The sequence below is a fragment of the Diabrotica undecimpunctata genome, chromosome 8 (genome assembly GCF_040954645.1).
Source record: "Diabrotica undecimpunctata isolate CICGRU chromosome 8, icDiaUnde3, whole genome shotgun sequence".
NCBI lineage: Eukaryota > Metazoa > Arthropoda > Insecta > Coleoptera > Chrysomelidae > Diabrotica > Diabrotica undecimpunctata.
In genome coordinates this window covers 132,298,939-132,323,024 of record NC_092810.1, presented here as the reverse complement: position 1 = coordinate 132,323,024, position 24,086 = coordinate 132,298,939, and the positions used below count along the sequence as shown (strand labels likewise).

The window sequence follows — 24,086 nt, the reverse complement described above, 5'->3', positions numbered from 1 at the left end:
TGTCTCAGAGGGACATAGCTGCAGTGGTATGTGTAACACAGGTCGTTGTGTTAAAAACCTATGCTAGGCACGCTTAAGAATAGACAAAGATAAAGTCTCCAAAAAGTAACAACGGCTTGCCACGATCGTTTTATTGCCCAAGTAGCTAGAAGAGACCCAACACTTTCTCACCCGTAACTCTAAAAGCAGCGTTTGGAAGGTACAGGTGTAAGTGTTTTAAATAAAACGATAAGAAGAAGAGTTCGTGTCCAAAGACCATACAGCAGTAGACAGTTACCAGTTCCCAAGTTAAACAAGCAGCACAAGTTTGATTGTCTAAATTGGTGTCTTCAATACCAAAACTGGAACATTGGAAACTGATATAAAGAAGGAAGTGTTATGTTCTGGGAAAGTAATATGATCGGTGAAAAAACTCCTTTAATTTTTATTTATCCAACTTTAATAGCTCCCAGGTATGTTGATTTCATTCTAGAACCTGTAGTTAGACTCTGAAAAAGAGCAGTGGAAAAGAATTTAATTTTCATGCATGATAATGCACCTCCACAGACCAGCAGAGTCACTAAAGACTTCCTTGAATCAGAAGATATCACTATTCTATAGTGGCTTGCTTGTCTACTCGACCTTAACTCTATAGAGCTGTTGTGGGATATGCTTAAAAAAAGAATTAGACCTCGTCGGCATAATTCAGAAAACACTGTGTAGATCTAGTACAAGCTGCCCGTGAAGAAAGGAAACAATCTATTTTTTGTTTTTTTGCGATTTCCCGTGCATATGAATTTCCCTTGTATAATCGGTAGTTACTTGTACATTCTGTTTCTCTATATACTTCTCTACACCTTTTATTATTGTCAAAATACACTGAAATCATTTCAATAGATATATTATCTGAACCATCGGCTTTATGGCATATTTTTCTTTTAATTGCTGCTTCTACTTCAATTTTGATTATGTCAGGTGTTTCTTAAAAACTATATCTTTTCGTTTTGTTCCACATTTGCCTCCATCAATAATTTTCTAGAATATTATTTCCAGCCGTTTAATACGCCATGTTTAGCGGAGTAGTATGCTGTTCTCACCTTTGATAGTGTTGTGATTTTGTGCCAAGGAGCCAGTACTATGACCACTCTACCATAAAATTTAGTTGGATTTAGAATATCATCGTTGTGAATATTATTGTTATATGATTATCAACAATATGTTAATAATAAAATTCATCACTGCTATTAAATAAATTGACCTGTTATTTTAACAATTATCATAGAATCTACACGCTTCTGACTGAGATAAATATAAAATTAATATATACGGGTAGATTCGACAGACTATCAAGTTAAATATATCTTATAAATATTATATTGCAAACTCCAAATTTATGACAGCTCTTCTTGTGCAAACAACCTTTTTTAATTAAGTATTTTAACACGTGTTCTACTTTGTTGTGAATGAATAGTGCTTAAACTTAAGAAAGATATATTAATTGATGTTATTGAAGATAAAATTTATGCTTTGATTTTTTTTTCTAAACGTTTATAATATTATGGCTTTACTTTTATTGAAAGGCAGAATTTACAAATACGACCTGACACAGAGAGGACAAAAAGGACGTTAGAAACAGTAGATATGAAAACACTTAAAAAAATGGATGGCAAGACACTATGGGACAGAGCTAGAAGTACAGATATATGACGTAGATGCAAGGTGGAGAACATCAAGAACTGGGTAAGAAATAAAATAGTAGAATGGAACGATCATATAAGCCGAATGACAACAAATAGAGTAGTAAAGACGGCAGGAGACGGTTCCCCAATAGGAAGACGATCAGTAGGAAGACCACGAAAACGGTGGAATCACAACTTACTGGAGGCACATTAAAAACAGACAGAGTCATGTCTACATAAAAAGAAGAAGAAAAAGAATAAGTTGATTAGGGCTCTGAATGTAACGAATGAAAGTATGATTTCTTGTCACTCTGCTGATTCTTGTGTTACTGATGTTTACATTATATTTTTAATTTACCTCTATGCGAAGTACTATTTTGTTAACAAACGCAATAGGTCAATACATAATTAACAAATTCGAGTAGTCAAATCCATTATCGTGGTTGAATGGATCAAGTTATCCAAAGCCATTAATTAATTAAAAAAATTACAAAAGTACTTACTTCTTTCCTAAATCAATAGTACCAGAATATAAGAATCCATCTCCTCCATGTTCATCAGCTACAAAAGTCGGTTTAATATGTAATTTTCCGTTTTCAACATAGCTGTTACGTTTATCATCCGTATACCATTCAAATTCATTGTTCTAAAAGAAAAAAAAATGGTAAAAAATGAAAAATAGGCTATACAACAAAAGAAAATATTAATATATTTATAAAAATTTAAATATACATACAGTATATGCGAGTATATATCCTAATAAATTTTTATTTAAAATATTGCATTGGCCAAATTTAATTGTCGTCTACTGGCGGCTATTTTTTTTTGTTGGAGCAATGAGCAAAAATGTGGTTTTATTTGGATATTTTTAAAAAAGATTTAATCACTTTTTATATCAACTACCAATTTGCTACCATACGAATTTTATTCAATTCTAGCAAGAAACTGAGTGTCTGTCTATGTCTATGTCTGTACGAATGCTTCCCCCAGAAGTTTTAAGTCATAGTCGTGACATTGCAACATGCTTATAGCACTGAGAAAGAAGAGATTCAAATGTTCAACGTCACTCACAGTGTGATTAGCCATGGATTAGCCGAAATTGGAATTGATTCCAGCAAACTTTTAATCTAATATACGGCATGGATGGGGTCGAGAACGAGATACGTGAAGAAGACAGGACCATTTTATTAAATAGTTATTATGGTTTTATGAACATATGCCATAAGTTATTGTAATGAAAAGTACATTTTTTGTAAATTGTTTTGAAAATGATTATGTTGTTATTATACCTATACTTGTTTTGGCGCTTTTGTTTGTCAAAAACTGACGGGTGACTTTCTTGGCCTCGAATTTTTAGGCAAATATCCATGTTTTTAGTTAAAAAATCTGAGGATGGTGTACTTTCCAGATAATATCAAAATCCGATTGTTTTGTGTGTTTATGTATTATGTATAATTGTAGATGATGATAATTGGTTGACCCTCAATAAGTATTTCTTCCGCCACTACACACAAACTTGGGCTTAATGAAGAATTTTGTTAAAGCACTAGATCGTAACGGACGAAGGTTCTCGTTTATAAAACAGAAATTTCCAAGGGTTTGTGAGGCAAAATTTAGAGAGAGTATATTTTTGGGATCACAAATATGAGAAGTAATGAGAGATGGAGAATTTGACAACTTGCTGAATAAATTTGAACCAAGAGCATGAAGAGCATTGAAAACAGTTTTGTCTAATTTTATTGGCAATTTTAGAGCTGACAATTAGAAATAGGATGTACTATGTCTCTAAAAATTCACCACCTGAATGCTCATCTCAATTTCTTTAAATATAATTTAGGTGCTATAAGTAATATACATGGAGAACGGTTCCACCAAGATGTTGTAACCACATAAAAGCATTAAAATGTAAATAGAATCCTAGTCTGCTAGCTGGGAAGAAAATACGTGGATGGAACGGGAAATGGAAGAAGCACGGTATATGGACATGTGTAAATATAAACATAACACAGACCGAAAGAAACCACATTTAAAGAACAACATAATAAAAACAAGAAAAGGGTCTTTTTAAAAATGGAAATATGGAATATAAAAAGAAAGGAAATAAAACTGGGAGAAGAAATATAAGATAAGAAGATTAAAGTATTAGCTATAACGTAAACATAAATAAAATGAAGAGGAACCACGGTATTGGAAAACGAAAACTTAAATAATAGTGGGGTAGAAGAGAAAAAGAGAGCTCAGGCGGGGCGGAAAAAAAGTAGAAAAATGCAACGATGTTATGGGACCACACGAGGAGGACAAAATCAATAATAATGGTAAACTAATACTTTAATTCTCTTTAAACAATGACATATTGATCATGAATACACATTTTTAACAAAAAAAGATACATCAGATTACAAGAGAAGTCATATCAAGAAATACACAATCAATTATTGACTGTACTATAGTGCAAAAAACAGAGAGGAGCTGGAGAAGAGATGTAAGGGTAAAAATCTATGAAGTATGCAGTGATCACTATCTACTGGACACTACCTTCACAGCAATGTACTAGAAATAAAAAGCACAGAAAACAAGATTAAGAAATACAAGGAAATATTTAAAGTAGATAAATTAAGGGAAGAAACAACGAAAATCTGATATAAATAAGGAGGAGTTAGAGAACCAAATGAACAAATACTTAAAGAGAAATGACAGAAATAGTAGAAGATTGGGGAACATTTAGAAATGCTATGATAAATACCATGGTGGAATAAAGAGGTAAAAATCGAAATAAAAGAAAAGCAGAAATTATACAAATAAAACGTATAAGAAAAAACGCAACACAAATAGAAAATATACTAAATATATATGATAAAAGTTAAAGAAATAGTCAAAACATCGATGAAGATATGAGAAATATGAGGATACGTGCTTGGCGAAGGAAGGCGATGGATAGGGATGACTGGAGAGAAATTCTTGAGGAGGCTAGGACCCACGAAGGGTTCTAAAGCCAGAATGATGATAAAAAAAGAGAAAAAGAGAAACTGTTAGTCCAAATATATTGAAACACATAGGAGAAAAAACAAAGATTATGATACATCCTAAATCTAATATGGAAAAAAAGTATTAATTTAATTAAAGAAAAAAATTAATAATACAAGAGAATGGTCAAATGAAATAATTGCACCAGTGCACAATAAGGGAAACACAAGAGACTGTCAGAACTATAGAGGCGTATCCATATAAAGGACATAACACACAAAGACCATATATTTACTATACAACAGATGATCGAGAAAGTCTTATAGACAAATAAAGAAGTATACAAATGTTTTATAGACATGGAAAAATCATTTGATTCAATTAACTAGTATAAAGTATATAGTAGGAAAACTATATGGTAGAGCCAGAAAAAGAAACAAGTAAGTGAAGACCTGATGGAAGCAACTAAACAATGGAATGGGATGAACTCCCTTTCACACTGTAACTCTTAAAGATCTCAGTCAGATAAGAGAAGAAAAGAAAAACAAGCTAGATATTAACTATTCCATATATTAGCAGAAACATTTTGTTTTTGTTTAGAATTTACAAAATAGTATCAATCCTTTGATACTATTTTGAGAGCACCTTTATATATAAGAACAAAGATGCTCGTAGACGAAACAAAAGGTTCTTTTAACTTAAAAAGAGAATACAAAAAATAAAAAATGGCATTTCCTAATACATCGAAAAAAATAATTAATGTAAAAAGTAACTTACATGTGAGTATCTTACAATGCCGATGGTAAACAAAACAACCCAGTTTTACAAAAAATTGGTTAAGAAAAATCAAAAATTCACATAGTGTACTCGTATCTTAAAGATTAATAGACACATTTTTATAATCTATATATAAACAGATTTAAACAGATGTAATTGTAATATAAACATAGCCTTAAATGTTACACTGAAGCGTAAAAAGAGCCGCCTGGCAATTATTTTATTATTTAAAACACAATTATTAACAAGTGGTCAACGAAGCAGGTATCACATTTAAAATTTTAAAATAAAAAATTTAAAACCAATGTTGTAAAACACAAAACTTCGAGAGCGAAGATTTATAGGCTAACGTTGACATACGGAGCAGAAAACTGGATCATAAATAGAAGACACGAGAGTAGGATACAAGCAGCAGAGGTGAAATACATCAGAAGAATCAGAATCAAAAATAAAGAAATAAGAAACAGACTTAAAATTAGACCGATACTTGACACAATAAAGGAGAAAAAAGTAGCATCATAAATGGACAGCAGCAGGTAAGTGAAAATAGTGTAGAAAGCTAAATCGATGGGAAAAACAAAAGGGGCGGACCAATAAAAGAGTGGAACAGCGACATAGCAGAGACATTACAAAATGGGTACACGTAAACTCATCACCATTTGCCATAAGTACCCTCGTACATAGTACAAACTCATCACCGCCATAAAAGTAGGTTTTTCAAAATAGACCCTAAGAGATCGGTAAACTGATCACTGGCGTACCTGCACCCCGGATCAGGTATAGATCATAAAATCCTTGCAAACGGCTAGTTTCTGGTAATTTCACAGAATAATCCAAATCCAGATGTCTTAAATGCAACTGCAATTTATTGGTTTTTATTTTATGAGTCGCGAAAAGAAAAATTTCTCTTCATTTGCCCTTGTTTCTTCAACATGGATAGTGAACTGCTAATTGATTACGTTCTGAGCGAACGCGGACAAAAAATGATGGTTATGAATAATTTCAAATTTCAATTGCGAAAGACTAAAAAAATCGAATTGCCTTTTGTGGACTTGTGCGACGAAAGGGTGTAAGGCTAAATGTCATACAACTGGTGAGTAGAAATTTTATACCGTTTTTGTTTAGTTGTTTCGCACTGGTTTTCGCGAATCATCCTGATCAAACAGAAAAAAATCAGCGTAATTAAGTTCTTTAAGTTAACTGTAGAAGATGTTTCTTGTAGGTAAGGCATAATATTAATTTGTTGCTGTAAATTGCCTTTTCTGATATTTATTACATTTTGAGATTTCTGATTAAATTGTTAAAATCACATTTATATATATATATATATATATATATATATATATATATATATATATATATATATATATATATATATATATATATATATATATATTATTGTGATATTTAAAGTCTTGGTGCGCCAAGCAATAATTAGCTAATTAATTTTTTGATTAATTAAAATTATTTAAATGATATGATTATGACTCTATCACAATTTTTAATTCTTTTATCTCAGGGTTAAATTCGTGCTTCAATATCTATGCTATTACATGTGAAAGGTAAGGTCCAAAGAATACCGGAATAATAAAAAACACATATGATCTAACACTATATATTGAAATAAAAATAATGAAATAATTCACACTCAAAAGTTTTCAATAAACAAATCTCATATAATGATTCTCAAAATTTTGTTCTACGTACGTGAACAATCAAAATTAATGGTACAAACAATATTAATTGAAATCTCAAAATCCCAAACTATTCTAACTATCCTAATCAAAATATTTATATCCTTTCTAAATTAAGTGTAAAAAATTGTGTTATCAATAAAAGAAAAACTGCAGAAAACAAAAATATCTCTCTCTGATGATGAGTGGTCCAAATCCTTGTTCCTGGTAGACTATATTATCTCCTCTCAACCGCTCCCTATGTAATCAGCAATCTTACAACAGATTGTTGCAAGTATATCGTCCTTAATGATCTCCTTCAAAAGCACAAATCATTCAAATTATGATAGCCTTTCTCCTCTCGATAAACTGAATCTCTCGTTGGCCCGAGTGAAAAATGACTCTTGGAATATCTTCTCTTTACGATAAACTGAATCTCTCGTTGGCCTGAACAGTGACTCTTGGAATATAAGTAGAAAAATATGACTTACAATATTTTGCTGCTTCAGCTTCTGTCAGATACACTAACTCCACAAAAAACTCACTAACATTCAACACTACTGCTTGCTACTTCTCGGGAACCGCCAGAGAACAATCCCTGTTCGTCTTACAGACTTGGAAAACCAACTGACTATCTTTTCTCTCTCCTAAATCTAGCTAAACTTTCATTCTTACATACCTATCCCACCTTTTTCAATCTCCGCCAATCAAAACTCGTCACAATTCCCCATTTTTTCATTTCGACAACAACCAAATTTTTACCTATAATTATAAAATTTCCTAAAACTTATTTACAAATAATATTTTTCTATAATTCTTAAAAACTAACAAAAGCCTCTTTCTAAAATCTCTTCTATTGTCTTTAATCACTGCATTAATGTATTTGGAAAACCCGGTTCAATTGTCTTTGGATTTCACTTAAAATTATGCGGGTCACTCAAGTATAACAAAGAAATAATTTATGCATAGCTTACATTTTGTTTAGTACAGGTAATCCAAGAATTTAATAACTTTTCTTCTTCGAAATGTTTGTTGGTTATTATCCTACTTATCTGAATTATTTTAATGTTTTTGAACTTTGAAATATTTTAATCAACCCAATATTTTTCTCGATTTTACATATCATAACAATATATATAGGGTATCCAATTAAGTCGGCACCATATGTGAAACCTTTTTATTTTTAGTTTTATGAATTTGAAATAATTGTGTTACATAAAAAGTTTTGAATTATCTAAAACCTAGAATACAATGATCAGATATTAAATTTTTTTTAGTTGTATACGCGGTTTGTCAAAAAAAATGAATTGTGGATATTCTCAAGTCTTAATAAAATTCATGTTGTTTACCGAACCGCCTAAATGACTGAAGAATACTAATATCTGATTCTGATGATTGAAGTTCTAGATCATTCAGAACTAGAGATTAAATTTTTTTTCATAAAACTAAAAATAAAAAATTTTTCCATATGGTACCGACTGAATTGGACACCTTATATATATATATATATATATATATATATATATATATATATATATATATATATATATATATATATATATATATATATACTGAAAAAGCGATAAACGCTTGCAGTCAACGCTGATCAGTTAGACTATAAAACACGACTATTTGGGTGTGTAGCCGAAGATAGGACAAATAAGTACTCTTTTTAGTCTACCAAACTTTCGCAAATCTTTATTTGCATCATCAGGGTTCTACAATAAACAAAATTAGTACAAATTACAGAATAAAAATTATTTTGTATCTTACACTAATTGAGGTTAGTTTTCATGATGTTTATAAAATGAATTAAACAACTCATCTGACTCCTACAAATAATGGCGAAAACTAACCAAAAAATGTAAAAAAATTGCTTTTACAAGCACTGTAGTTGTGGGATCTTTGTACAAGTTATTTAAACATAAAGTACAGCAAACTGTATTTTGATGCATTCTGTCAAAATAAATGCATTGCTAATTACTTTAAATTTAAAAATTTCCGCCAATGATGCCATAAAATGTAAAGTTTGCACGTGTCAAAAATTAAATTTTACTTCGACTTCTATGCACTAATAGCACACTCAAGTTTTCAGCTTTTCCTATTTTTTAGATATTTTATATTTACTAAATGTCCAAAATTGTTATTATTTTTAAGATAGTCAAATAACACCAAAACGGTAAGATATAGACCGAATGTATGCTTAACAAATTATCTCGAGAATTCATTAAGAAATATAAAAAAACAAAGAAAATCAAATAACGAATTTGGGGACTACCTCCGATATAAACAAAAATAGCACATTTTGACAAATATTTTCATTTTAAAGTTCACTATCGAAATCCTATGCAACTAAATTTTTAATCTCAAAACCATTTAGATTGGCAGATACGTCTAGTCGTCTTATAGGCCACACCGTGAGACATATTAATATCTCAGTTAAATTTTAAAGCAATTTGCTTAAAATAATTTCTGTATTTCTTAAATTATCACATAAACGAGAAGTATAACAGGTAAGAGGCGATCTTTCGCATTAGAAACCAGGCAAAAATCCCGGTGATGAGTTTACCTATCTGCGGTGATGAGTTTACCAATCTCCAAAGGATGCCAGTGATCAGTTTACTATATCTCCGAGGGTCTAATAATTTTATGGGGGGCTATATAGTGATGGGTTCGTACACGTCCTACAAAATAAGGGCAAATCTTGGCAAGAAGCAACATAAATTGCTAAGAACAAAAAAGAATGAAGAAAATTTATCAAAGGCTAGATGTACGTCCCTCGACACCTATCACTAGAAGAGGAACGATTATGTGAAGAGGAACCATTATGTGTGTGTATTTAAATTAAAGGTTTTAAAATATAAGATAGCTATAGTTCGTTAAAGGGAATTTGAACAAAATCGGAAATAATAATAGTATAAGACCTACCTATATTTACTCATAAATTGCTTTATTTTTTATAATCAATGGTATATATAGGTTTTTAATATATTAACAAATAGATAGTTAAGAACACATGACTGATTTTCAAATAAATATAAAATTTAAATTCCCAAATAAACAAAATTTGCGTATTCCAAAATTTAAATAGACATTGTCACTGAATTGTAGAAAGCAAATATGGATATTATATTTTAATTAATACTCACTCCACCACCACCTAAGGTTTGCTCATGGTCCCATTTCGATAAGTCGAAAGAATTAAAATTGTCTTCGAAGATTAGGTCACCAGAACAGATATTCTTGGGTGCATGTGAACCACTTGCAGTTGTTACACTTTTTTTACATTCGGAATTGACATTGTCGAATAATATCACTGAAAAAACGAGCAGTATTATAATCATGTTTTCTGTCGTTTTCCGTATATTATGCTAAAATTCTATATTAGCTAACGCTTAAATACAAACGACTACACCGATAAATTAGTTGATGGGGAATTCTGTAGGGGTAACCAGGGAATCAATAAGTTACCTGTACTAGGGTATCGAAGAAATTAGTACGAATGTAAGAAATTTCAAATTCTTTGAACTGTGTAAGTGGAAAGTACCTGAGTAAATAAATTATTTTGGTACATTCACGTAGTGTTCAATACGAGTTAAAATTCGGGTAATAGTATTAAAAAAACTATTTAACCAAGAGCTCTTGAATAAAAATTTAAAAATTTCATGGTAACATCATGAATTATAAACATTTTATATAGAATTTAGAATAAACAGAAATCAAAATATTTAAAACTTACATTCCGAGTATTCCTCTGTATGGCAGATACTTGGAAACATCAAGGGATAACCACAAAACAAAATAGTGATATATTGTTAATATATAAGAAAGAAAAGAAAAATATATTTTCTAAAAATATACTGATTTGAGAAAAAATAAAACAAAACAAGAGAAGATAACAATTACCAGAAAAAGGAATAAGTAGGGCATACTCTAAGAAAAGGGCCAACTAACTTAGCCAGGTAGGCATTCGAGTAGCAGCTTGATGAAAAAAGAAGGGGAAGACCGGATAATAGCTGACAAATTTTAACGACAAGAAGTCATAAAATAACTGAAATGAGTCGGGGATAATTCAAATGAAGAGCAAGAAATAAAGGAGGTTAGGTAAGACTGCGCTGATCTAGTGAATTAGCATTAGAAATCAGGCAACGAAAAAATTTATTTACCCAATACTTTATTAAGAGTGACAGCATCAGAGGGAGAAAGTATGATGGAGATAAAACTCGAATCAGCAATCCTCCATATGATGATCAAAAAGAAGCACCACCAAGGGAGATGGAACAAGAACGATGAGATACTACAGAATAAATGTTCTCTAGCTGATCATAAGCTGTGATGCGAATGTGCACCATTTGATTAGGGATAGCAAAGATACCAATAAAGAGGTAAGTTATTACCATAGTTTGAATGGAATATGATCTAGGCATAATGAATGTAGAAAACAAACCAACTTTCATGACTACCCAACGTAAGGAGGTAATTGATATAGCAGTGGCCAAGACTAACGTGGCCATAACTACTAAAAAATAGCATCTGTCAGATGAGATTTATTGGTTAGAAACTTATCGTTACCCTTGTAACACGGACTGGAAAGCTTTTCAAGCAAACTTGGAATATTGTTTAGGCAGGGTTATATGGACGATAAGGCATACATTAAACCTAGACATGGCTGCCGAAAAATTTCAAGTGGACCATCTTTTGTCAGTTCTTCTCGCTAAACGTCCCGCACACTGACATTTTAAAGATTTAATTTTGTGGATTACATCAGTGACCTTGGCTGTCTGTCTGACGCATTCTATTCTTTTTCGAACTCTCTTTGATATACATCGATCCATTGTCCTTTGAGTGACTGAGTTTCGCTGTTATCTCTTTTTTTACTGTCCAAGTTTAGCAGCCTTATGTCATGATTGGTAGTAAACACTGATCGAATGCTTTTTTCTTCAGGTGAACTGACATTTTCGATTTAAATATAACTGCATTTCTACCAAAAGATGCCAAGCCAGTTTCATTCTTCTGTTGTTTTTTGGGAGTAAGGAGCCATATTTATGTTACTTGTCCCAGGTTTACATACTCGTCTACTGTCTCAAGTACAGTGTTGCTTATTATTACATCCTGGACATCCACTAGCTCGTTGTACATGGTTTTTGTTTTTGTTAAGTTCATTTTTAGGCCTGCAACTTCATTGCTAGCTGTATTTAGATCGCTTATACATTCTTGTACTTCTGCGGGATTATTAGCAATTAGAACGATGCCGTCTGCAAATCTTAGATGGCTGAGGTATTCTCCATCAATTGATAGGCCTTTGTTCTGCTAGTTAATTTTGTTGAATAATTTTCTCGAGTTACAGTGAAGAGCTTGGTGATATTGCTTCTACTTGTCGGACGCCTCTGATAGTTAGAAATTCTGGAGTGTTTTCATAAATTTTTACCTTAGTTTTTGCTTATATGTATATATTTGCTAAAGTCTCTATGTACGCGTTGTCAATGCTTTGGCTGTCAAAGCTTTTATTACTGCCTTGGGATATATAAAATCGAAAGCATTCTTGAACTCTATGTTCTACTAACTGTTTTCAATTGCTTTTCCTACCAATCTTTCATTGTATTTTTTAATGTTTTCTGAGATGTCGATGATAAATCTTTAAGAATACTATATAAAATCTTCAATAATATATATGACACAGGCAATATTCCAAAAGATTGGCTAATTTCAAAATTTATTACGTTACCAAAGAAACAGGGAGCGAAAAAGTGCGGAGAATATAGGCTAATAAGTCTAATGAGCCATACACTAAAACTTTTTCTTAAAATTATACATCGCAGAATATACAAGCTATGCGAAGAGATAATATAAGTCACACAGTTTGGATTCATAAAAGGCGTAGCTAAGAGAGATGCACTGTTTAGTCTACAGGTATTATTCCAAAGATGCAGAGATATGATTTGCGATATCTACATCTACTTTGTGGACTACCAAAAAGTATTTGACACAGTTCAACACCGAAAAATAATGGATGTTCTAAAAAAAGCCCAAATAGATGATAAAGACCGGCGGCGTATAATACAAAATTTATACTGGAATCAATCAGCCACAATAAGAACAAATCTTGGAGATAAACCGACGGAAGCGATCCAGATTCTGCGAGGCGTTAGGATGTATACTTTCGCCTATATTATTCAACCTATATTCAAAAGAAAATATTTAGCTTTGGAAGTCTTGGAAAATTGCGAACATAGAATTATTTTAAATGAAGAACGCATAAACAACATCCAACATGCAGATGACATCGTTATTTTTGCAGAGAGTTTAAACAGTTTACATTAACTAATAAACAAAGTTAATGAAGTAAATCAAACATTTGGACTACAAGTAAACATATCAAAAACTAAATTTATGGTCATCAGCAAAAATAAAATTAGAGACGTCCAACTGCTTATCAAGAATACACCAGTGGACAGAGTTAAACATTTTACCTATCTTGGAACAATAGTAAACGAACAATGGGATCACTCACAAGTAAAATGTAGAATGAAGAAGGCTAGGAGTGCATTCAACAACATGGCTAAACTCTTTAAAAGCCACAACCTTAATCTGGAGGTAAAAGTAAGGCTCCTACGATGTTATATCTTCTCGATAATATACTACGGAGTTGAATCCTGGACACTCACTGAAGCAATGGAGAAAAAACTTGAAGCTTTCGAGATGTGGCTATACAGAAGAATCCTAAGGATATCATAAATGGACAAGATAACCAACGAGACTGTACTACGAAGAATGGGGAAAGACAGAGAGGTGATGTATACCATTAAAAGAAGAAAGTTAGAATATCTAGGACATATAATGAGAAACAGCACTAAATACAGATTACTGAAAATAATCCTTCGAGGCAAAGTAATGAACCTGAGGAAATGGTTCTCCAAAACAACAACTAATCTATTTAACGCATCAGTTAATACAATAATTATAGCCAGAATGATCGCCAATTTTCGAAACGAATAGGCACCAAAAGAAGAAGACCGTACAATCATATTTTAGTATTTCAAATATACTAGTAGAATTCCCAATTTCTCAGAAATCCATCTAACTATAATTTTTTTGTCTTCGATATACCTCAAATAAAAGACTTTGCATAAATTAACTTTCTAAAACTTTCCCCGATTTAAAAGATAATAGTTTAATACGGTTAATCGTTGTTTTATAATCCCCTTCGGTAAAAACAACCTCAAACGGCTTTTCCCTGAATTTTCAAACGAAACACTTTCTATTTATACATATTTTTCATTTAATTCTACTTAATATATTAAATTCCATTCTCATATTTTCAACATGTAGAAATAACAATTTTAGTCATTTTTCCTTTTTCTCTGTCATGTAAACTTTGTGCATATTTTTGAATCATGTGATTCAGTGAGAAGACTTTCACAAACAATTACTTATTATTTAATTTAGAATGATAAAAACGCAACAGTTTTCAAAATTTTAGGTATTTTCCTTAGGTCTAATTTTCTAAGACGACAGTAGTTAATGCTATATTTATAAATAGTAATTTATTCATACTATTTAAATTTATTTAAAATTAACGTTACAATGTTTACAATGTAAACTATTTTGTGCAAAATATATCATTTCTTTTTAACAGGAAAAATAGTTAAGACAAGAAACATTTTCCATATGTATATTTTTTTTAATTATAAACATTCAGATAAGCAACGAAAAACAAAACAAAGTATTTTTGTGTTTACAGTTATTTGTACATAAATATATTTTATCAAAGTGGACATAATTTGACAAAGTGTTCATAATAGAATAAGAGTATGATGTATATAATACTAGCTAATACTCTGATACTATTTGTCCGACTAAAACGATAACCTTTTAACGCCTTTTCCAGTGACTGAAAGATGTGCAAGTAGCAACATGGAGTCAAGCATTGAGTTGCAAAAGAATGACACCACGTTTGAGTTTCCCTGGACGTTTCCGTCCTATTGGTTGATGGAGCTTGTTCAAAGTTTAATTATACCAATATTCATTAATATGCACTCTAGTTTTTATAAACTCTTTGAGCAAGAGTCCTCGATATTTGGAAAACAATGTTAACCATGACTTTTCTTGCAGAAGATTGAACCTTAAACTTCTTTGGTGACGGATAATTTGCGTGTTTCGATTTATATCGCAGTAAGCACTTACGGAATTATAATGGTTGCACATGAAAAATAGAGGAGAATTTAACATAAGATTAGTTCTAGCTTGTGTATTTCTGAACGTAATTGAATTTCTCACTGGATAAGATGGAACGTTAAAATTTATTTGTCGAAAAATATCAGGGCAGTCAATGAGATTGTGTAGTAGCTTGTACAGGAATATTAGGAAGGTATTAATTCGTCTAGATTCTAATGATACTACGTCCAAACCACTACACAACTCACTATTGCTGATGCCCCTCTTGGGATATTTGCCGTTAATTTTGAAAGACAAAATTTTTAAAAATTTACGCTGCACCTGCTCTATAATTTGGATATGTACATCATAAAAAGGTGACCAAATGACAGAGGCATATTCCAGTTTACAGCGTACAAAAGTGTAATAAAGTAATTTGATTGCCTTAGTATTAGTGAGATTTCGACTATTTCCAATTATGAATCCATAAGATTTAAGTGCTTCTTTAACTTTTAAATTAACATGTTCAACAAAGGTGAGTTTATAATCAAATGTAACTCCAAGGTCTTTAATTTTATTCAAACGTTCTCGATTCAGTTCACTCTGCAGTGAACTTTGTGGGTCGGAGGTAGTAATGCCATTATATTTCATCACAACAGGAATTCTTGAACTATTATTTTTCGAATTTACGTACGACCAAAACTTCTTGGGGTTGATGGATAAAGCAATTTGGATATTCTCAACATTTACATTGTATGCCAAACTGATTTTTGATTTGACAAGGTGTCTTAACCGTTGAAACTCAAGCAAATCACAATGATTTTTGAATCGTTTAAGCTTTTTTCTAAACTTTGCTTTTAATTTGATGTTGTGAATGATATCAGCATCGAACCACGGTGGGTATTTATGGCTAAAGTTTTTATAAACTGGAATATACTTATTAAACACAGAAAAAATCTTATCATAAAAGTTATTTAAAGTTTCATTAACGTCATTAGAAGTATCCAGAGAATTCCAATCCGTTTCATACAGTTCTCGATATAAAGCAGGAAAATTTGCTTTTTTAAAGTTGTAAGTTAATTGCTCCAAACCATACCTAAATTTAGGCTTTTTTACAAATATATCCGTAAATGTTATTAGAAGAGCTGGGTGATGAGAGTCTTCATAGACCAAAGGTGAGTCATCATGCTTCACTTCACAACTGAAATGCGATAAGACCAAATCTAGCCGTCTACCCAAGTGATTAACAACATTGTTAAATTGTCTAAGGCCAGTAGAGCCCGCAAAACTTAAAACTATAGAAGTTTTGAAATCAGACATATCATTATCTATAAACCTTGAAACATTGATCGTCTAGTACTATGCAGTCATTATTTAAGTAATCAAATTGCCCTAAGCAATCGAGAAAATATTAAAAGTCTACCAAACTTAACCTATCAGGTAAATAAACAACAACTATATAAAAATATTTGTAACCAATCCGGCACTTGACAATAATAAGATCAATTAGTGGAAATTGTGCATCGAGAGCCGTAATGTCCAATATTTCAGATGTTATGAAATCTTTTGACGCGAGCACTACACCACCACCCTTCACCTTGTCCACCCCATGGAATTTTTGGTCTTTTATGTATACGACATAATTATTCGGAAAAAGTTCCATACTCGAAACATCACTGCGTAGCCACGTTTCTTTTAATGCTATGATGTCGAATTCACAATCACTAACGTTAGCATTAAACAATGAAATTTTGCTATTAAGGCCGCGTACATTTTGGTAATAACATGTAATTTCAACGTGTTGGGATTTACTTGATCTGGAATTGCTGGACACATTTAGTTTAAAGAGCTCTCAGTTTTACTGACTATGGTAGGTCTACCCTTTACATACTTAATGATCAGATTTTGTTCTCCATTGTCTGTTCGACGTTTCAGTTCGGTCCGGAGTTCATTTAAGTATTGTCTCTGTCGAGGTGTTTTATCATCAAGAATTGAAAGTAGATGTGGCTAATTTATTCTTGATACCCAAAATAGACTTAGCCTGCGCGGGTGTTGAAAAGGTCACTTTCATTAGACGGGCCTTATTTAATCGTTTACCAATTCTTTGTACATGTCTTGCAGAAATCGGATTTGGATTACCACCTTGTATTGTAGTTAGAATATCATTTACTTTATTATTATCTTCCATAGCAGAATTAGTTTCTGGGACGTTATACAAAATGATATTATGCGATCGATTAATACGGTCCATGGCTTCTTCAATTATCTCTTCCTGATGTTCGGATTGTATTGTAGGATTAATATTAGCTATTTTCCTTTTCAGCTTCTGCATTTTAGTTTCCACAAGATTCGGTAAAAATTGCTTTAATTGAACAAAATTGTCCTCTCCGTTGCTACAAGTATTACATAGTACTTTGATATTTTTACTACGCATTCGTGTAATCCGACTGACATCATCGCCCTGCAAGCCAATGCATGAAGTATGCAAAGAATTCATACATCCCGAACATTTTATAATTTGAGTGTTTATGGTAGATTGCTTACAGTTTATACACACAAGCATAATCAATTATTTTCGTCGCTGATATGAACGGCAATATAACCAATTATTGCATATATCGAGATTCACAAAGGACGACCAATAAAAATGGGTACTCACGGTTGTGTATCTTGTGATAATAAACACTTTGAGAAAATTTCACTAAAAGCTGACTTGTATAACTCAATTAAATTAATGTTTAATGTGAGGCACAAATGTTTTTCGACTTTTATGTGTAACTATCAACTATCAATCCTATCAACCAATACTTATGTTGTAGAAAGGAGACAATTCACAACAGTATGCCCCATTGTTATGCCCCATTTTCCGTACTCCACCTGTAGGCGGACTTGTGCATTCTGGCGTAGTAAAAATTTATTTGATGGCTTATTACTAAAGCGTTGTGAGATGTGGTACAGAACATTTTTCTTTTCAGATATGGCACAACGGGGTTTCAGACTGTCTGAAATGACTGATGCAGAAATCTGGGAGATGTTGGATCATATACCTGCTGCTGACGCTGAAGCAACAGATATTGAGAGTGATTATGATTCTAAAGGTAACGATAGTTTAGCTGATCCTGTTGCTGAGGATGCTGCTGATTTAAGCGCTGATGAAATGGAATCGGATAGTGAAGCTTCAACAGTTGCCCAGATAATTCAGGAGCAATCCAGTACAGATCAACTAGGGGTATCAGATGTGTCGCAAGCACCAAGTGTATCTGAGCAAATTCCAGTGCAGGGAGCCTTACAACCTTTTTGGCGACAGAAACGTCCTTGAACGCTAGAATTAACGGAAGAAGATGGTGGTCCAGTAGTAGCAGTTCGTGTTGTAACAGGTGATGTTGCCATGAAAAATGATTCTAGCGAATTTAAATCTATTGTTTAAGAAAGTAAACACCTTCAACTTTATGTAAATGAGGTGGTATTTCGAGGCCAAAAGCAGTTTCCAGAAAAAATTAAGAAATTAGCCACTCCATACGAATGTTTTCTTTATTTTCTTGACGACACAATGGTTGATCATCTAGTGGAGCAAACAAACTTGTACGCTCGGCAAAATGATATACAAACAAAATTTAGCATCCAGTCCGACGATATTAAAAAATTTGTTGGCATTGGCTTCGGTTTGAATCCATACGAAGGTACCTACACTATAATGACAACGCAGTAGCTGTGGAAAGGGGTAACCCTGGATACGATCCTCTGCATCAAGTTCGTCCGCTAGTGAAACATTTCAATGACAGGTTTCTATCAGTCCCTATGCCTTCTAGGTTGTGCGTAGATGAAGAAATGTGCGCTACAAAGATCACTGGAAGTGACCTCCTACAATATATGCCCAACAAGCCACATAAGTGGGCCTTCAAATTTTTTTGCTTTTATGACACTTCTGGATTTTCGTATTCATTCGAAATTTATACTGGTGCAGGAGACCTCATAATCTTGGACGACACTCCAGATCTTGGGGCTGCCTCGAATGTTGTGGTTCGCTTATCAAAGCACATTCCAAATTTCGTAAATCACATTTTATACTTTGAAAATTTATATACGTCTTTGGGCGTGCTTACCTATCTCCGAAGTAAAGGAATATACAGCTTGAGAACAGTGAGAAGAAACAGAGTACCCAAGAACGATACAAAATATGTGCGACTTTTGTCGACTTTTATATGTTATATGACCAAATTGTCCCACTTTTCAAAACATTTCCGAACATTAGAATAATTAAATGCAATCCACTTCTAAATTCAAGGTTATTCTCAAAAATAAAAGTTAAAACTCCAAATTCATTAATGAGTAATATAATTTATAGAATAAATTGCAGTCAATGTCAAAGTTGTTATATTGGTCAAAGTCAACAGTGGCTTAAACAACGTGTCACTCAACACAAAAGTGACTGTAACATACGAAAAAACTCTTGTTCCTTAGTGGACCACCACTTGAAGACAGGACATAACTTTGACTTTAATAATGTAAAAATCTTGGAACAAGTTGATAATTATAAAAATCGGCTTTTCCTTGAAATGGTACACAATAATAAAACTCCTGAATCTATCAATTATAAGACAGACACCAATCATTTAAGTAATATCTACTGCAACATACTAAACAATATATAATATGATAGATCTTAACATTTAAACACAAACTTAGTAATTCTCTAGTAACCGTACCTATAATTTTATTACATTCCTAAATATCAGTATTGCAATAACTGACTACATACCATCAATTACATTTTATAGATCAATTTATCGTGTTCCTGATTCTTTCTCAATTCTGTACTATTAATTCCATCTTTCCACTTTATAATATGGCTAATAGTGTCATAGTAATTGTTTATTTTAACCTACTCACTAAAAATTGTACATATTTATCTATATATATATATATATATATATATATATATATATATATATATATATATATATATATATACACCCTGTATCTAAGATAAAATAATTATGATTTGTATCAAACCTTGCAGAAGGTAAGATATATCAATTTTATATTATAACTTACTCCACCTCCAGCTAACGTATCTTCGTGTTTCCATTTATCTAAATTCAAATCGTCGAAGGTATCTTCAAATATAAGATCACCTGAACATAATATATTTGTGGGCGCAAAGGGTCCACTAGCCGTCGTCACACTTTTTACGCAATGAGAGTTCACTTTACAAAACCCTACTAGCACGAAGACAAGAAGTACTTTCATCATGTTGTACGTCGTTCTTTGCACAAAGTATTGGATAGTAAGTGATCTACGTTTATATTGTATTAAAAACAAGGGTAATAATCCTGAGAGCTATAGACGACTCGTTTTTTAAACCTATGCTATACAAGATATTTTGAGAGGACAATCCGTACCAAACTATTTCGCTTGGCAAAATCAAATGTTTCTCAAGAACAAGTTAGATTCATCTGTCGAATAGAGAGTTACAGCCCTCTCAAATCTTGGATATAAGAGCACTAACATCAGCAGAAATAGGAAGCGATCATAAACTGGTATTGTGCAAAATCCTAATGAAAACAGATATATGTGATAACAAAACACCAGAATACACCACAAAGATATAAGTCGAAAAGTTTACAGGATGATTCAACAAGATACCTATTCCAAAAAATAATAACCGAAAAAGCAGAAATACATATATCACAGAAAGTGATGGAGTCTGGGCAAAAATTAAGTCTAATATCTTAGCCTCGGCCAAGGAAGTTCATGGTGAAAGAAATATAAATAAAAAAGACGGGTGTGGCAGTCCAGTGGGACTGCCGGTAGAAGTTATACTTCTATACACGCGTCCGCCGTTAAAAATTTATATAGAAGTCAATCTGCACAATCATTACATATGTAATGCTATAGGTAAGAGAGAGCAGAAAGAGAAAAAGGATTAGTTATATAGGTATATGGTGCATCGTTTGCTGTATATAAACATTTGACCTGTAATAGGAGTATAGTAAATGAAGGATTATATCAATATTTTAATGAAAATATATATTTTTATTTTTATACATGTATAAAAGGAGTTGAATGCAAAAAAATTTACACATACTCTGCAGTAAAAGTAATTGTTTATTTTGTTATTAATATAAAAATTACAATACAATAAATACACTGCAACATAATTCAATATAATAATACAATATAAATTAAAATGTAATATTCATAAGTATTTAAAACTGCCATTATACATAACTTACTTTACGAAGATAAAAATAAAAAACCAACAAGCAACCAAGCAACATTTATGTTTTTTTGGGTATATTACATATATTTAATAAGATTAACGTGAGGTTTTTAAATATTTCAAAAATAAAAAAGGAAATTCATAATTCGGATTCGAACTCACAACCACCAGCGTATGAACCAAACACGTAAAGGATTTGCCAATTAGATATGACACTAACGGATTTCAAAATTGACAGTTCTCGGTAAAATAGTGATTATTTTGAAATACAAAAGCCTAAAATAATTATAAACGTTTAATTTTAAATAATACAAAACATATCACATAAATAATAATATTAATACATATTATATTATATATAATATTGTATATATATATATATATATATATATATATACAATAATATATATATATATATATATATATATATATATATATATATATATATATATATATATATATATATATATATATATATATATATATAATATATATAATATTAAATATACAAAAGGAACATTTTTATTCTCGAGAGAGGAAGAGAGAGAAAATATATCTTCTGTCTCTCTCTTACTCTTTATCTTACATATGTAATGGTTTCACAGATTCACTCCCATGCAAATTTCCAACGCCGACCGTGCGTATAGAAGTATAACTTCAATAAATTGTTCCCAAGGCGAAGAAATCCATGATTTTGTACAGAAGTGAAGAAAAAATGTAAAAAAAAGAAAAAGCTTACCTGAAATACATACGTCAACCAAAACACAAGAGACATACCATAATTACAAGACAATTAGAAACAAAACACATGCACTTGTAAGAAAAATAAAAAATCATCACTGGAAATGCTTTTCGAAAGAAATGGAGCATGATTTTTCCGGCCTGCAAAAGGAAATATGGCGTTTCATAAGAGGTCAAAGAAGGGAGATAAAGGAACTAATAGAACTAAAACACATAGAAAAGGATACGTGGATTGACTACCTAAAAAAACTACATACAGAGGAAGAACAAACGACTCTAGAACCGGAAACAACAGAAATTACCACAAATAAAGAACTTAATATAAATGTACAGGAAGTTCGGAAAATGCTTGAGAACCTGAAGAACAGAAAAACATCAGGTAAAGACGGGATACTAAACGAGTTACTGAAATATTGTGGAGCAGCAATAACAGAATAATTAACAACATTTTTATTACATTATTACAATATTACACTACATTACATTATTACAATAATTAAATTATTACAATAAAATTATAAAACACAGTAAAATACCGGAAGAATGAGAAACGAGCGAACTAATTCTACTATTCAAAAAAGGAGATAAAAAAGAGCCAGAAAACTACAGAGTTAAATATTACGCTAAAACTTACAACTAAAATTTTACAAGTGCTAGTAAATCAGAGGATAAGTTTAACAGGGTTTTCGTAGTGGAATATCATGTACAGATGCAATATTCGTTATAAAGCAAATTACTAAGAGATCACCAGCATTTCTGTGTCTGATTGACCTAAAGAAAGCGTTTGACAGAGTAAAACTCAAATATGTAATCTATCTTCTGTATTATAGAGAAGTTCCCCTAAATACTATAAAAACTATCGAAAACATCTACAAATGGACAACTTACAGAACCTACAGAAATAGGCAGCAGAATAGACAAGGGGATTCATTGAGCCCCATGCTCTTCAATTTGATCGTGTATGAAATAATCAAAACCGTTAACAAAGGAAGAGGATACAGAATGGGAAACAAAGAAATCGAAATACTCTGTTACGCAGACGACGCACTATTAATAGCCCAAGATGAAGATAGTCTGCAAATACTGGTCCACAGATTTAATATAAGAGCAAAAGAATTTAATATGACAATCTCATCTTAGAAAACTACTACAATAGTAGTCAGCAAAGAACCAACCAGATGTAAAATAGAAATTGATGGCATCAGTATTAAACAAGTAATGGAAATGAAATACCTAGGAATTACACTGTCCAGCTATGGAGACCTGGACAAAGAAGTGAGAGATCAAGTACAAAAAGCAAATAGACTGGCAGGATGAATAACACTATATGGCGAAAGGGACACATTAACACTGAGATAAAATCAAGAATTTATAAAGCCAGGGTAAGACCAATAATGGCATATGCCTCAGAAACAAGACCCCACAGAGCCACAACGCAAAGACTACTGAAAACGGAAGAGATGAGAGTATTGAAGAGAACTACAGGAAATACGCTGAGAGATCGAAAGACAAGTGAGGACATTAGAAGAAAATGTAACGTACAGTGTATAAATGAATGGACACAAAAAAGAAAAAAAGAATGGAATAACCACATAAGCAAAATGGCGGAGTGTCGTCAAAATAGCAATCATAGCAATAGTCATCATATACATGTATGATTATCACATGTTCTTCGGCTGTGCTAAGTTTGTTAATTTGTAAACTGTACCTAGTTTCAATTAATTGTTTATACAACTTGATCTCAAAATGTCCATTGTCGTAAGCTTTTTCACACATTTAATATGATTGACTGCTACATGTCTTTTTAAGGTAACACACATGTAATAACTTTTCTATGGATATTTGGTTTTTCATATTGTTGTTTTTAGATAAACTGATGATGCTATCTGAGTAGAA

At 31.8% G+C, this 24,086-nt stretch overlaps 1 protein-coding gene across 1 annotated transcript in view; it reads right to left on the bottom strand.

Annotated features, from left to right (window-relative positions):
* The window catches only part of LOC140449122 (uncharacterized), a 28,884-nt gene extending 18,432 nt beyond the window's left edge, over nucleotides 1-10,452 (bottom strand). Inside the window, exons 1-2 of the mRNA XM_072542267.1 lie at nucleotides 10,222-10,452; nucleotides 2,162-2,304 (exon numbers count right to left, since the gene is read on the bottom strand). Coding sequence (XP_072398368.1) covers nucleotides 2,162-2,304; nucleotides 10,222-10,416 — 338 coding nt within the window. The 5' untranslated portion in view covers nucleotides 10,417-10,452. The remainder of the gene's footprint in view (nucleotides 1-2,161; nucleotides 2,305-10,221) is intronic.
* Nucleotides 10,453-24,086: the final 13,634 nt, after the last annotated feature.